This window comes from Ranitomeya imitator, chromosome 2 (genome assembly GCF_032444005.1).
Source record: "Ranitomeya imitator isolate aRanImi1 chromosome 2, aRanImi1.pri, whole genome shotgun sequence".
In the NCBI taxonomy this organism is placed as follows: Eukaryota; Metazoa; Chordata; class Amphibia; order Anura; family Dendrobatidae; genus Ranitomeya; species Ranitomeya imitator.
In genome coordinates, this window is record NC_091283.1 from 251,929,547 (window position 1) to 251,946,694 (window position 17,148).

At 45.5% G+C, this 17,148-nt stretch overlaps 1 protein-coding gene across 1 annotated transcript; it reads right to left on the reverse strand.

Moving 5' to 3' along the window:
• Nucleotides 1-502: 502 nt before the first annotated feature.
• Nucleotides 503-10,482, reverse strand: LOC138666357 (uncharacterized). The gene is made up of 4 exons (XM_069754585.1): nt 10,432-10,482; nt 1,670-1,805; nt 1,441-1,585; nt 503-1,359 (listed from the first exon to the last, which is right to left on the reverse strand). Exons 1-4 carry the CDS (start codon nt 10,480-10,482, stop codon nt 591-593), a joined length of 1,101 nt encoding a protein of 366 aa, XP_069610686.1. The 3' UTR covers nt 503-590.
• Nucleotides 10,483-17,148: the final 6,666 nt, after the last annotated feature.

Genomic DNA, 17,148 nt, shown 5'->3' on the forward strand with positions numbered 1-17,148 from the left:
CCCAGGGGCGGTCCCGCTGCTGGTCTGGTCGGATGGGCGTCTCCGGTCCGCTGCGGCGCCTCCTATCTTCTTTCCATGACGTCCTCTTCTGATCTTCAGCCACGGCTCCAGCACAGGCGTACTTTGCTCTGCCCTGTTGAGGGCAGACAAAGTACTGCAGTGCGCAGGCGCCGGGCCTCTGACCTTTCCGGCGCCTGCGCACTGCAGTACTATCCTCTGCCCTCAACAGGGCAGAGCAAAGTACGCCTGCGCCGGAGCCGTGGCTGAAGATCAGAAGAGGACTTCATGGAAAGAAGATAGGAGGCGCCGCAGCGGACCGGAGACGCCAATCTGACCTGACCAGCAGCGAGACCGCCTGTGGTTGAGTATAACATAACGTCTTTTTCTCCTTTTTCTGATAACATCGGGGGCTTATCTACAGCATTACAGAATGCTGTAGATAAACCCCTGATGCCGGTGGGCTTGCCTCACCCGCGATTTTCGGGGTGACAGGATCCCTTTAAAGAACTTTTTAAGATTTGGTCATGAACTCAACGGTTTAACATTCTCTACACTCCCGTCTCTACTCAAATAGGATGAGATATCAAATCTCAAAATTGATGATATTCCGGTTGGTAGCCCATATCATTAAATAAGTCTGGTTGGGAGTAGACACTGCTATTGGGCATACTGGAACGATGGCTAGTTGCACTAGGTACAGGTGTATGGCCACTGTACGCATCTACATGGTTGGCCCTGTATGTTGCCGCCTGTCCGTAACGCTGCGATGCAGCAGCTGGTGGTGGTGGTGGTGGAGGCATAATGGGGTTGCTGAAAACGTTGAAAATACCCGTCATAACTTGTGGAGCAGGGGGTAGGGTGGGTGTGTCATCAATTGCCATAAACAGACAATTGACAGCTGTCACGAACATTTGCTGCTTGTCCCGTGGCAGTGTTCTTACGCGGTCTGCCAAAAGTGACCTAAATTTGTCATGCTCATCTTGCTTTGATGAATTATCAAGAAGATTGAGCGTTTTAGTCGTTAATTGTTCAATAATTTGACCTTGTTTGGTCTTCTTTTGGACCGTCCTTTTCAATGCCACGGGACGGACAGAAGCAGCCCCCCTCCCCATGTGCCTCGACACACCGCCACCAGAGTTTGCACCAGCGTCCGAGGAAGTTGAAGTAGTGGTATTTGCTGCAACGTCATGTTCTCCAAGGGAATCAGTTATTTCGGGTGACCTTCCGGACAAAGACATGTTCCCCGGAGATTCTTGGCTGTCCATTATGCTGTCTTCTACTTCCTCTCCAATACTGTCCACAGTGGTGTCACCATCGTTAAGGTCCGGAGGTGTTTGGGCAGAGACATTGCTTTCTGTTCTGCAGACCCCCAAAAAAAAACAAAGGTTACAAAAATACAAATCATGACGTCAAGCAACACTATTTCTTTATATTATTTACCTCCTCAAACTCCGGCTTCCCAATATGAACTGCAGCTGGTCTCCATATGGCACCCTCTTCCTTGGCGGCGAGCTGCCACTAGGAGTCTTGAGCGATTTCAGATATCTGTCTGTGACAGACCACCATCTCGTCTTCACATCGCCCACTGAAAATTAAAATTTTTTAAATAAAACATTCCAAATCAATTCTTCTTACATTTTTTAAAAAAAGGAAAGAAATTGATACTTACAAATCTGTGTTTGCTGCTGTGTTGGGAGATTCGGCCACTCTGGAAAGAGAGCGGTTACTATTTTGGGCCAGGCATCACGTTTTGCCCCCTTGTACTTTTCGCTTGACCGGTCCCAGACCTCAGGGTGTTGTTCAATCTACAAAATAAAAGATAACAAGGGAAAAACTAAAATTAATTGTGGGCTACAATAAATACACGGTTATCTACATTTGCATATTGTATATATAGTAGCATATATCCCAGCCACGTAACATAGTGCCCAGCCACGTAACATAGTGCCCAGCCACGTAGTATATTGCCCAGCCACGTAACATATATCCCAGCCACGTAATATAGTGCCCAGCCATGCAGTATATTGCCCAGCCACGTAACATATATCCCAGCCACGTAACATAGTGCCCAGCCACGTAGTATATTGCCCAGCCACGTAACATATATCCCAGCCTCGTACCATAGTGCCCAGCCACGTAACATAGTGCCCAGCCACGTAACATAGTGCCCAGCCACGTAACATAGTGCCCAGCCACGTAGTATATTGCCCAGCCACGTAACATATATCCCAGCCACGTAACATAGTGCCCAGCCACGTAACATAGTGCCCAGCCACGTAACATAGTGCCCAGCCACATAGTATATTGCCCAGCCACGTAACCTATATCCCAGCCACGTAACATAGTGCCCAGCCACGTAACATAGTGCCCAGCCACGTAACATAGTGCCCAGCCACGTAGTATATTGCCCAGCCACTTAGTATAGTGCCCAGCCACGTAACATAGTGCCCAGCCACGTAACATAGTGCCCAGCCATGTAGTATATTGCCCAGCCACGTCACATATATCCCAGCCACGTAGTATATTGCCCATCCATTTAGTATATTGCCCAGCCACGTCACATATATCCCAGCCATGTAGTATATTGCCCAGCCATTTAGTATATTGCCCAGCCACGTCACATATATCCCAGCCACGTAGTATATTGCCCAGCCATTTAGTATATTGCCCAGCCACGTCACATATATCCCAGCCACGTAGTATATTGCCCAGCCATTTAGTATATTGCCCAGCCACGTCACATATATCCCAGCCACGTAGTATATTGCCCAGCCATTTAGTATATTGCCCAGCCACGTCACATATATCCCAGCCACGTAGTATATTGCCCATCCATTTAGTATATTGCCCAGCCACGTCACATATATCCCAGCCACGTAGTATATTGCCCAGCCATTTAGCATAGTGCCCAGCCACGTAGTATATTAATGAAATAAAGACACCTAGTTTTACACCATATTTTCTTTGGGAAATTCAAGGGTTAAAAAAAAAAATTGGTTTACAATGGAACAGGTGCAAGTGCACCTGTCCCGTTGTAAACATTACTAATGATGACATATCATCTCTGCGCAGCCTCACCGGCTGAACGGAGATGAACTGGTAGCATGGGAAAATTTTCCCACGCTACAGCTTTCACCCCCGGTCAGCCGGGGAGTCCGCGCAGCTGCAGTGACTGCCGAACGAGTTCCCCCGAACAGCGCGAGCTGCGTTCGGGAGAACTCGGTATACAGTGAACGGGATCGCTTTGCGATCCCGTTCATTGTATCGGCGGCCGCGGTTTAGAGCAGCCGCATGTTATGTGGCTGCTCTAAACTCAAGATCATCGTGGGACAATCGTTTAATTGGATGCTGCGGAGGGTAGGTATACGTTGTGGTTTGTTTTTTTAATTTTTTCTGACGAGGGAATCGTGGAATTGGGCGTTTAGGTGAGTATGGGTTTGTTTTTTTATTTTTTATTTTAGGTGGCGATCGCCGGGGACAGGTAATTATAAGGTAACCACTGGCCACCAATGAAGTTTTACATTTTATTATTATTTTTTCCACTGACCACCAATGAAAATAAATAATAATTTATATATCATTTCCACTGGCCACCAATGATAATTATTATACACTGGCCACCAATGATAATACACTGGCCACCAATGATAATAATTATACACTGGCCACCAATGATAATACACTGGCCACCAATGATAATACACTGGCCACCAATGATAATAATTATACACTGGCCACCAATGATAATACACTGGCCACCAATGATAATACACTGGCCACCAATGATAATACACTGGCCACCAATGATAATAATTATACACTGGCCACCAATGATAATACACTGGCCACCAATGATAATAATTATACACTGGCCACCAATGATAATACACTGGCCACCAATGATAATTATTATACACTGGCCACCAATGATAATACACTGGCCACCAATGATAATAATTATACACTGGCCACCAATGATAATACACTGGCCACCAATGATAATAATTATACACTGGCCACCAATGATAATACACTGGCCACCAATGATAATTATTATACACTGGCCACCAATGATAATACACTGGCCACCAATGAGAATTAAGTTTAGGGGTGAATAGGGGTTAATAATTGTGTTTATTAGGGGAATGGACCTGTAACCACTGTTCACCAATGACCAATTGTAGGGGACATTTGATGGGGGAAATAGTACATAACAGCAGGGACAGCTCGATGGGAAATACTGCTCCCATCGAGCTGAGCCTGCTGCAACGACTTGGAGGGAACAGACATCGGCCGATGAGACTAGTCTCATCGGCCGCTGTCCGAACACACGCGCACACACATATATACACAGACACACACATATATACACACACACTTACCACACTTATCATCTGCACCACATCCAGCCTCATCCGATCATACCCCTCCATGTCGGCAGCCATAATACAGGAAGACGGGAATGGTGTGGGAGTTTCCTCTTCCTGGATTATGGGATGCGCATGAATGGCATGATGGGATAGATGGGATATCACTTCCTGTAGTTTTTCAGGAAATAAACGCTATGTTAGCGTTTTTTTCACGTTTTTATCGCGATTTTATTGCGGTAAAAACGCGAAAAAAACGCAAAAAAACCTGAATGTGTGCACAGAGCCTAAGGAGAGTGCACTGCGTCCAGAGTCTCATGAGCAGATGAGGCTTCAGGTGGCTGCGCCTGGCAGCGTGTGGCTGATGAGGGAAGTCGAGTGGGGGCTGCATCCAACATGGTTCAGTGGGAGGATAGTGGGACTGCCAGCCCCCACTAACCTCCCCCTGGGCCCTGCAGCCCCCAGTCCCACTAGCTTCCCCCTGGGCCATGCAGCCCTCTAGCCTCCCCCTGCAGCCCCCAGTCCCACTAGCCTCCCCCTGGACCATGCAGCCCTCTAGCCTCCTCCTGCAGCCCCCAGTCCCACTAGCCTCCCCCTGGACCATGCAGCCCTCTAGCCTCCTCCTGCAGCCCCCAGTCCCACTAGTCTCCCCCTGGACCATGCAGCCCCCACCAGCCTCCCCTCAGGGCCCTGCAGCCCCCACTAGCCTCCCCCCTGGGCCCTGCAGCCCCCACTAGCCGCTGCCTCCCCCTGGACCCTGCAGCCACCCAGTCCCTGCGCTTAGTAACCCGATGTTTACCCTGGTTACCAGGGGACTTCGGCATCGTTGGTCGCTGGAGAGCTGTCTGTGTGACAGCTCTCCAGCGACCAAACAGCGACACTGCAGCAATCGACATCGTTGTTGTATCGCTGCAGCGTCGTTTCAGTGTGACGATACCTTAACAATTGCTTTAGTTATTCGGACCGGCCATAGTGTAAGCCTCGGGTGTTCATGTAAAGCTGCATGAACCAGTTAAGAGCCTAAGTATGTAACAGTACAGACACAGAGGGCTATTAACTGCATAAAGTGAATGAGAACATGATGCGAGGAACCTGATTATGGTTTACATTTTTTGAAAGGGCCACACCGGGATCATTAGGTTAATGCATTGAGGCGGTAGGCCAGTCTGAAAAAATGAGTTTTTAGGGCACGCTTAAAACTGTGGGGATTGGGGATTAATCGTATTAACCTGGGTAGTAAATAAATGGGGTGATCTCCCCTTTACTGTTGACTACTTTTTATTTTTTATACGATCACTTTGAGTTAAGTTTTGAGGTGTATTTATGTTCTACACTTTATAGATTTTTAATAAATACCAATAAAGATATTTTTTAGTTTTGCATAATAGGTGATTATATATTCAATAATATACACTGTTTCCATTTATTTGGTTGGCAGGCTGAGGCGGCAGCGGTGGGCAGGCTGAGGCGACCATTAGATTCTTCTTGACTGGGTGGTGCACGCTGTGGCAACATCGGCTGTGTGAGTAAATAACAAGTCCATGTATTCGTTTGTCCACCATTTCAGTATGTGATTGTATGATACAATCATTCCTTTCCCCTCCCACTCCCCAACAGCAATGTATATTTGTTACTGGATGAGCCTAATGCCCAGATACAACATCAGGCAGCAGCTCAGGATCATCCAGTAACTGTTTTGGTTGAGGTTGGGAAGTGGGGTGGAGAATTATTGATGCAAGTGAGTCTATATGATTGGGAAGCATCTTTATTATTATGGCAGCGTAATGGTCGAAAGGGGAAAATCGGTCTGCGCTCACACAGCAGTGCATGGATCGGGTGCCGATCTCCTGACCAGCATCCTCATACATGCTGTGACGCTGCTGAGTTCAGGTTAGGAGACCCGCGGCCCGTCCCAAGTGCAGACCGATATTCACCAACGGTTCCACTAGTCAGATTCCTCTAGTTAGATCAAGAGTCTACCTTGTCGTGGTGGCGGCTTAAAAAAATCTTTTGGTTAAAACAAAAGCTGATAGCTATGTATGTGATATGGTGTTAATGTGTGATTGGTGAGGACGGGGTGCAGAAGTGGAGTTTTTCCAAGAGTGGGCGGTGGGACTGTGGAAGGTTCGATGGGTGGAGGCGGAGCTAGGGTGGAGGTGGAACTGGGGGTGGAGCCTGGGCGGAGTTTGAGGGGGGGCCCCGAAATTTTGACAGTATGGGGCCCTGAAATCTCTAGTGGCAGCCCTGCCTGCAGGCATCGAGCCATCAGACAGAGACTGATAACAGAGGACAATAGGGAGCAATGGTATCAAAGTCACTATGTCCACGCATCACCGCCGTATGTGCACCCCTCTGCGAGCTGTCAGAGACTGATAACAGAGGACAATAGGGAGCAATGGTATCACCAAAGTCACTATGTCCACGCGTCACCGCCGTATGTGCACCCCTGTGCGAGCTGTCAGACTGATAACAGAAGACCATAGGGAGCAATGGTATCACCATAGCCAATGTGGGAAAATACCGGAGACAGTGGAGTGCTACGGCTCCAGGGCTGAAGGGCAAAATAATGCCGCCAAACCAATAGGACCACCGCAGAGAGCCAGAATATGACCACCATCCGGTGACTAAATAAAACCCACCAATACCAATAATACCACATAAAATAATGCCACATACCGTAATAACATATACTACGCTGACTTAATACCGCCATACTGATCATTAATTTTGCAGTCTGGTATCTGGCAGATGACACTCTGCAGAGACTCTGTGTCTGCAGACTTTTAAATCCTTATACTTTGCAGTGCACACGCTGTCAGCATTCATTGATACCGCTGGTGAGAGTCGGCAATTTGCACGCTTGCATTCATGTGCCGATTAGATGTGCTCAGCTTCCCTAAATTCACTTATAGAGAGGTAAATCAGGCAAATGAGCGAATCCCCGTCACAGACCGGCAACAGTGGTGATTACTTAAAGTGTGCACAGTCACAGTGTCTCTGCAGAATTTCTCAAGAAGAAATGACTACCCTTTTAATAAAAAACACACTACTAATACTAAATTTATCACCAGTGACATTATACACAGGAGCTCTGTATATAGTGTACAGGTAATACAGTGATCACCAGTGACATTATACACAGGAGCTCTGTCTATAGTGTCTGTGTACAGGTAATACAGTGACCATCAGTGACATTATACACAGGAGCTCTATATATAGTATCAGTGTACAGGTAATACAGGGATTACCATTGACATTATACACAGGAGCTCTGTATGTAGTGTATAGTGTAGAGGTAATACAGTGATCACCAGTGACATTATACACAGGAGCTCTGTATATAGTATACAGTGTATATGCAATACAGTGATCACCAGTGACATTATGCACAGGAGCTCTGTATATAGTGTACAGGTAATATAATGATCACCAGTGACATTATACTCAGGAGCTCTGTATATAGTGTATAGGTAATACAGTGATCACCAGTGACATTATACACAGGAGCTCTGTATATAGTGTACAGGTGTTACAGTGATCACCAGTGACATACACAGGAGCTCTGTATATAGTGTATAGTGTACGGGTAATACAGTGATCACCCGTGACATTATACACAGGAGCTCTGTATATATTGTACAGATAATACAGGGATCACCCGTGACATTATACACAGGAGCTCTGTATATACATAGTGTATAGTGTACACGTAATACAATGATGACCTGTGACATTATACACAGGAGCTCTGTATATAGTGTACAGGTAATACAGGGATGACCAGTGACATTATACACAGGAGCTCTGTATATAGTGTATAGTGTAGAGGTAATACAGGGATCACCAGTGACATTATACACCTGAGTGCTGTACATAGTGTGTAGTTTACGTAAAATACAAGGATCACTAGTGACAATTGTAAGGCAGTGACTTTTGTGTCTGTGCAGCAATGAGGCCATGATCCAAGAAAGTTTAACTTAAACGTCTTTTATTTTCCAACATACAAACAAATCCAAAACTTTATTCTCTGTTTCCCTTCACCCCCTATCCTGTTTGCACCTTCATGACCAGGCCAAATTTTAAAATTCTGACCACTGTCACTTTATGAGGTCATAACTCTGAAACTGGTCAGTGGATCTCACTGATTCGGAGACTGTTTTATCATGAGATATTGTACTTTATAATAGTCATAAAATTTATTCAACATGATTTGCGTTTATTTGTGAAACAATCAGAAATTTGGCAAAAATTTCACAATTTTCTAACTTTTAATTTTAATTCCCTTAAATCTGAGAATCAGATCACACAAAATAGTTAATAAATAACATTTCCCCCATGCCTACTTTACATCCGCACAATTTTGGAACCATATTTTTTTTTTCGTTAGGAATTTAGAAGGGTTAAAAGTTGACCAGCGATTTCTCATTTTTCCAACTAAATTTACAAAACTATTTTTTTGGGGGACCACCTCACATTTGAAGTGACTTTGAGGGGCCTATATGACAGAAAATACACAAAGGTGGCACTATTCTAAATACTGCACCCCTCAAGAAGTTTATTTACCCTTCAGGTGCTTCACAGGAACTAAAGTAATGTGGAAGGAAAGAATGAACATTTAACTTTTTTCACAAAAAGTTTGTTATACCCATATTTTTTATTTTCACAAGGGTAACAAGAAAAAATGACCCAGAACATTTGTTGTGCGATTTCTCGAGTACAGAGATACCCAATATGTTGGGGAAAACTACTGTTTGAGTGCACGGCAGAGCTCGGAAAGGAAGGAACACTGTTTGACTTTTTTTAATGCAAAATTGGCTGGAATTGAGATCGGACGCCATGTCACATTTGGAGAGACGCTGATGTGCCTAAACAGTGGAAACCCCGCACACGTGACCCAATTTTGGAAGCTATACCCCTCAGCGAACTGATCTAGATGTGTGCTGAGCTCCTTGAACCACCAGATGCTTCACAAAAGTGTATAACACACAGCCGTGAAAATAAAAATCAATTTTTTTCACAAGCATGATCTTTTAGCCGTCATTTTTTTTATTTTTACAAGGGTAAGACCCCAAAAATTGTCGTGGAATTTCTTTTGAGTACGCAGATACCTGCCTGGCTGGGGGGACGGGCAGGTGGTGAGCGGCCCACTGCGGGACTTAACGCTGGCTCCTTGGGAGGTCTGTTCTAGACCGCCCCCCTCTGCTTGAGTAACATCATCTTCCACCTCCTCCCCACCATCCGTGGCATTGTCCATCTCCCTGCCTCTGGCCCTGCCACCGGCCATCCTTGTAATCTTTGGTCACTGACACAGAGCTGATGCCCCCCCACACCTCACAGTATTTGCACAACAACTATCTAGTGTTGATCTAAGGACGCCAGCGGGAAAAAGCTACCGCCTGTGGTCATTAGTGCCTGGGACAGGTGAGGAATATGGTTTTTAGTATTTTCATTTTTACAGTAATTAATGAGAAAAATATGGCAGGGGAGTATTATTAAATAAAGGACTTTATTCTTGCTGTGCATTTATTTCAATACTTACTATAGTGTTACTAATGGGGACATCCTATAGATGCCTCTCCATTAGTAACCTCTGGGCTTGATGCCTGCTAACAGCACAAAGGTGACATCAACCCCCAACCCTATTACCCCACTTGCCACCGTGCCAGGACAAGTTGGAAGAGCGAGGCTAAGTGCCAGATTTGGCGCACACCTTATGGATACGTCATTTCTGGGGCAACTGAGGGCTGATGTTGGTAGCCTTGGAAGGCGGCCAGTATCCATGGCCCCTTCCCAGGCTATAAATATCAACCCACAGCTGTTTGTTTAGCCTTTGCTGGTTAGAATTTATAGGGGAACCCTACGTCAGTTTTTTTCTGGGGTCCCCCATAAACTCCCCAGGAAAGGCTAGGTATATAGCTGTGAGCTGATATTAGCAGCCTGGGAACTTTATAGGATGTTGTCCCTTTCCACAGATTAGTAACATCTGCCCCAGCCGTCGGCTTTTCATCTGCTGGTTATGAAATTTATGCAGGAGGCCACAACTTTTTTTTTTTTTAATTCTTACTTTTACAGAGAATGTGCACAGCGGGTGCTGAATACAACTCCCATCAGTCATCTGGACACGCTGATCACATGGAGACTAGGCAACAATGATGAGAGCTGCCTTCAGCAGTCGGCGCATGGGAACAGCGCAAACTGTGCCACTTGTTCCCAGGTGCCGGTACGTGTCACATTGATGACACATGGATGTCATCTGTCCGTCATCATTGTGCAGCATGCATTTTGTCCATGATATTGTAAGGGGTTACAAAGACTGAAAGACCCCCACCTTTCTCTTGGTGAAATGTTCTTACTGTAGAAGTTTTACTACTAGATGCAGCTATGTACAGTGGGGCAAAAAAGTATTTAGTCAGTCAGCAATAGTGCAAGTTCCACCACTTAAAAAGATGAGTGGCGTCTGTAATTTACATCATAGGTAGACCTCAACTATGGGAGACAAACTGAGAAAAAAAAATCCAGAAAATCACATTGTCTGTTTTTTTATCATTTTATTTGCATATTATGGTGGAAAATAAGTATTTGGTCAGAAACAAAATTTCATCTCAATACTTTGTAATATATCCTTTGTTGGCAATGACAGAGGTCAAACGTTTTCTGTAAGTCTTCACAAGGTTGCCACACACTGTTGTTGGTATGTTGGCCCATTCCTCCATGCAGATCTCCTCTAGAGCAGTGATGTTTTTGGCTTTTCGCTTGGCAACACGGACTTTCAACTCCCTCCAAAGGTTTTCTATAGGGTTGAGATCTGGAGACTGGCTAGGCCACTCCAGGACCTTGAAATGCTTCTTACGAAGCCACTCCTTCGTTGCCCTGGCGGTGTGCTTTGTTGAAAGACCCAGCCACGTTTCATCTTCAATGCCCTTGCTGATGGAAGGAGGTTTGCACTCAAAATCTCACGATACATGGCCCCATTCATTCTTTCATGTACCCGGATCAGTCGTCCTGGCCCCTTTGCAGAGAAACAGCCCTAAAGCATGATGTTTCCACCACCATGCTTTACAGTAGGTATGGTGTTTGATGGATGCAACTCAGTATTCTTTTTCCTCCAAACACGACAAGTTGTGTTTCTACCAAACAGTTCCAGTTTGGTTTCATCAGACCATAGGACATTCTCCCAAAACTCCTCTGGATCATCCAAATGCTCTCTAGCAAACTTCAGACGGGCCCGGACATGTACTGGCTTAAGCAGTGGGACACTGTTGTGAATTCTGTGGCAGAGCTCCCTCCTGTGGTCACAAGTGGTACTTCGGCTGGTTCTCTCTGTGAGCTTCCGTTGGTGGAAGAAAGTGGTACTGCGGCTTCTGAGTTTCCTTCCTCAGGTGATGTGAAGTCGTTAGGTGCTGCTCTATTTAACTCCACCTAGTGCTTTGATCCTGGCCTCCAGTCAATGTTCTAGTATTGGACCTGTTTCCTCCTGGATCGTTCCTGTGGCCTGCTGCTCTGCATAGCTAAGTTACTCTTTGCTATTTGTTTGCTGTTTTTTTCTGTCCAGCTTGTCAATTTCTTTTTTTGCTGCTTGCTGGAAGCTCTGGGACGCAGAGGGTGTACCTCCGTGCCGTTAGCTCGGTACGGAGGGTCTTTTTGCCCCCTTTGCGTGGTTTTTGTAGGGTTTTGTGTTGACCGCAAAGTTACCTTTCCTATCCTCGCTCTGTTCAGAAAGTTGGGCCTCACTTTGCTGAATCTATTTCATCTCTACGTTTGTCTTTTCATCTTAACTCACAGTCATTATATGTGGGGGCTGCCTTTTCCTTTGGGGTATTTCTCTGAGGCAAGGTAGGCTTGTTTTCTATCTTCAGGCTAGCTAGTTTCTCAGGCCGTGCCGAGTTGCATAGGGAGCGTTAGGCGCAATCCACGGCTGCCTTTAGTGTGGTTGGAGAGGATTAGGGATTGCGGTCAACAGAGTTCCCACGTCTCAGAGCTCGTTCTTGTTTTTTGGGTTATTGCCAGGTCACTGTATGTGCGCTGACCTCTATGTCCATTGTGGTACTGAACTACCTTTCATAACAATACTGGAGGCCAAGATTACTAATGATTCTCAATAGAGGGAAAAAAGAAGTTCTGAGACCATTTTTTTTTTCTGCACTGTGTTTTGCCTTTTTTTCCCCCTAGACATTTGGGTGGTTCAGGACACAGGTGTAGCAATGGACATTAAAGGTCTGTCTTCATGTGTGGATCAGCTCACGGCAAGAGTACAAAGTATTCAAGACTTTGTGGTTCAGAATTCTATGTTAGAACCGAGAATTCCTATTCCTGATTTGTTTTTTGGAGATAGAACTAAATTTCTGAGTTTCAAAAATAATTGTAAACTATTTCTGGCTTTGAAACCTCGCTCCTCTGGTGACCCAGTTCAACAAGTTAGGATCGTTATTTCTTTTTTGCGTAGCGACCCTCAGGACTGGGCATTTTCTCTTGCGCCAGGAGATCCTGCATTAAGTAATATCGATGCATTTTTCCTGGTGCTCGGATTGCTGTACGATGAGCCTAATTCTGTGGATCAGGCAGAGAAGAATTTGCTGGTCTGTGTCAGGGTCAGGATAAAATAGAGGTATATTGTCAGAAATTTAGAAAGTGGTCCGTACTCACTCAGTGGAATGAAGGTGCGCTCGCAGCTATTTTCAGAAAAGGTCTCTCTGAAGCCCTTAAGGATGTCATGGTGGGATTTCCTATGCCTGCTGGTCTGAATGAGTCTATGTCTTTAGCCATTCAGATCGGTCGACGCTTGCGCGAGCGTAAATCTGTGCACCATTTGGCGGTATTACCTGAGCTTAAACCTGAGCCTATGCAGTGCGATAAGACTTTGACCAGAGTTGAACGGCAAGAACACAGACATCTGAATGGGCTGTGTTTCTACTGTGGTGATTCCACTCATGCTATCTCTGATTGTCCTAAGCGCACTAAGCGGTTCGCTAGGTCTGCCACCATTGGTACGGTACAGTCAAAATTTCTTCTGTCTGTTACCTTGATCTGCTCTTTGTCATCATATTCTGTCATGGCATTTGTGGACTCAGGCGCTGCTCTGAATTTGATGGACTTGGCGTATGCTAGGCGTTGTGGGTTTTTATTGGAGCCCTTGCAGTGTCCTATTCCATTGAGAGGAATTGATGCTACGCCTTTGGCCAAGAATAAGCCTCAGTACTGGACCCAGCTGACCATGTGCATGGCTCCTGCACAGCAGGAGGTTATTCGCTTTCTGGTGTTGCATAATCTGCATGATGTGGTCGTGTTGGGTTTGCCATGGCTACAAGTCCATAATCCAGTTTTAGATTGGAAATCCATGTCTGTGTCCAGCTGGGGTTGTCAGGGGGTACATGGTGATGTCCCATTTCTGACTATTTCGTCATCCACCCCTTCTGAGGTTCCTGAGTTCTTGTCTGATTACCGGGATTTATTTGATGAGCCCAAGTCCGATACCCTACCTCCGCATAGGGATTGTGATTGTGCTATCGATTTGATTCCTGGTAGTAAATTCCCAAAAGGTCGACTGTTTAATTTATCTGTGCCTGAGCACGCCGCTATGCGGAGTTATGTGAAGGAGTCTTTGGAGAAGGGGCATATTCGCCCGTTATCGTCGCCATTGGGAGCAGGGTTCTTTTTTGTAGCCAAGAAGGATGGTTCACTGAGACCTTGTATAGATTACCGCCTTCTAAATAAGATCACAGTTAAATTTCAATACCCCTTGCCATTGTTATCTGATTTGTTTGCTCGGATTAAGGGGGCTAGTTGGTTCACCAAGATAGATCTTCGTGGTGCGTATAATCTTGTGCGTATTAAGCGAGGCGATGAGTGGAAAACTGCATTTAATACGCCCGAGGGCCATTTTGAGTATCTAGTAATGCCGTTCGGACTTGCCAATGCTCCATCAGTGTTTCAGTCCTTTATGCATGACATCTTACGAGAGTACCTGGATAAATTCCTGATTGTGTACTTAGATGACATTTTGATCTTCTCGGATGATTGGGAGTCTCATGTGAAGCAGGTCAGAACGGTGTTTCAGGTCCTGCGTGCTAATTCTTTGTTTGTGAAGGGATCAAAGTGTCTCTTTGGTGTTCAGAAGGTTTCATTTTTGGGGTTCATCTTTTCCCCTTCTACTATCGAGATGGACCCTGTTAAGGTCCAAGCCATCCATAATTGGACTCAGCCGACATCTCTGAAAAGTCTGCAAAAGTTCCTGGGCTTTGCTAATTTTTATCGTCGCTTCATCTGCAATTTTTCTAGTATTGCTAAACCATTGACCGATTTGACCAAGAAAGGTGCTGATGTGGTCAATTGGTCTTCTGCTGCGGTGGAGGCTTTTCAAGAGTTGAAGTGTCGTTTTTCTTCTGCCCCTGTGTTGTGTCAACCAGATGTTTCGCTTCCGTTCCAGGTCGAGGTTGATGCTTCTGAGATTGGAGCAGGGGCTGTTTTGTCGCAGAGAAGTTCTGATTGCTCGGTGATAAAACCATGCGCCTTCTTTTCCAGGAAGTTTTCGCCTGCTGAGCGAAATTATGATGTGGGCAATCGAGAGTTGCTGGCCATGAAGTGGGCATTCGAGGAATGGCGTCATTGGCTTGAAGGAGCTAAGCATCGTGTGGTGGTCTTGACTGATCATAAGAACTTGACTTATCTCGAGTCCGCCAAGCGGTTGAATCCTAGACAAGCTCGTTGGTCGTTGTTTTTTGCCCGTTTTGACTTTGTGATTTCATACCTTCCGGGCTCTAAAAATGTGAAGGCGGATGCTCTGTCTAGGAGTTTTGTGCCCGACTCTCCGGGTGTATCTGAGCCGGCGGGTATCCTCAAAGAGGGAGTAATTGTGTCTGCCATCTCCCCTGATTTGCGGCGGGTGCTGCAAAAATTTCAGGCTAATAAACCTGATCGTTGCCCAGCAGAGAAACTGTTTGTCCCTGATAGGTGGACGAATAAAGTTCTCTCTGAGGTTCATTGTTCGGTGTTGGCTGGTCATCCTGGAATCTTTGGTACCAGAGAGTTAGTGGCTAGATCCTTTTGGTGGCCATCTCTGTCGCGGGATGTGCGTACTTTTGTGCAGTCCTGTGGGATTTGTGCTCGGGCTAAGCCCTGCTGTTCTCGTGCCAGTGGGTTGCTTTTGCCCTTGCCGGTCCCGAAGAGGCCTTGGACACATATCTCTATGGATTTTATTTCAGATCTTCCCGTCTCTCAAAAGATGTCAGTCATTTGGGTGGTCTGTGATCGCTTCTCTAAGATGGTCCATTTGGTACCCTTGTCTAAATTGCCTTCCTCCTCTGATTTGGTGCCATTGTTTTTCCAGCATGTGGTTCGTTTACATGGCATTCCAGAGAATATCGTTTCTGACAGAGGTTCCCAGTTTGTTTCGAGGTTTTGGCGAGCCTTTTGTGGTAGGATGGGCATTGACTTGTCTTTTTCCTCGGCTTTCCATCCTCAGACTAATGGCCAGACCGAACGAACCAATCAGACCTTGGAAACATATCTGAGATGCTTTGTTTCTGCTGATCGGGATGACTGGGTGTCCTTTTTGCCTTTGGCTGAGTTCGCCCTTAATAATCGGGCCAGCTCGGCTACCTTGGTTTCACCGTTTTTCTGCAACTCTGGGTTCCATCCTCGTTTCTCTTCAGGACAGGTTGGGTCTTCGGACTGTCTTGGTGTGGATACTGTGGTGGACAGGTTGCAGCAGATTTGGACTCATGTAGTGGACAATTTGACTTTGTCCCAGGAGAAGGCTCAACGTTTCGCTAATTGCAGACGCTGTGTGGGTCCCCGACTTCGGGTTGGGGACTTGGTTTGGTTATCTTCTCGTCATATTCCTATGAAGGTTTCCTCTCCTAAGTTTAAACCTCGTTTTTTTGGTCCGTATAGGATTTCTGAGGTTCTTAATCCTGTGTCTTTTCGTCTGACCCTTCCAGATTCTTTTTCCATACATAACGTATTCCATAGGTCATTGTTGCGGAGATACGATAAGAAAGAGAGGGGGCACCACAGATTCCAAGGGATCCAACCAGGTCTATATAATATGAACCATTTCAAAAAAGAAGAGAAAGAAATAGACCAAAAATCGGGGATCACCGGAGGCACGGATCAAGTAAAAAAAGGCAAATTTTATTCAAAAGTGTATAAACGGACACAGAAAACCACATAGAGCACACATTAAAAACATTTAAAACATTGGTCATCCATGTGACCTATACATGGTACACTTAGGCCCAAAATAGAGCCATCCCCCTGTATGAACCAACTCCCCAGTATCAATAGATGACAAATATAAAGAAAATCCTAACTATTACCGAGTGTGATGTCTATGTGAACAGCACCTTATTTTATCATACAAAAAATATATTGAAAAAGAGAGCTAAATGGCAAGTACACAAATAGTCATATAGCTAGCACATTCAGCATATGTCACAATGACTTGTAAGGAGATCCACAATGCCTAGATGCACCATGTTATAGTGAAGGCAGTATCCATGGTGCAAACACATAAAAAAAAAAAAAAAAGAGTCATCTAGACATGAACCCCAATTGCCATAGAAATGAATAAAGATACATATGGAGGTGCAGATAACCAGCCCAGCTGAGGGCACAATCAGGTTCAAAGACTAATAAATCTATTAGCAGAGTAAGTACGAGACTCAATGTGCCAAAGCTGCAGAGACTCCCATGCTGAAGAGGCATGCACACAGTTACCAGAGCCTCTGGGGCTAGATGACCAAAGCTCAATCACGGCATGTAAAATAGAGCCAAGGGCTGCTGG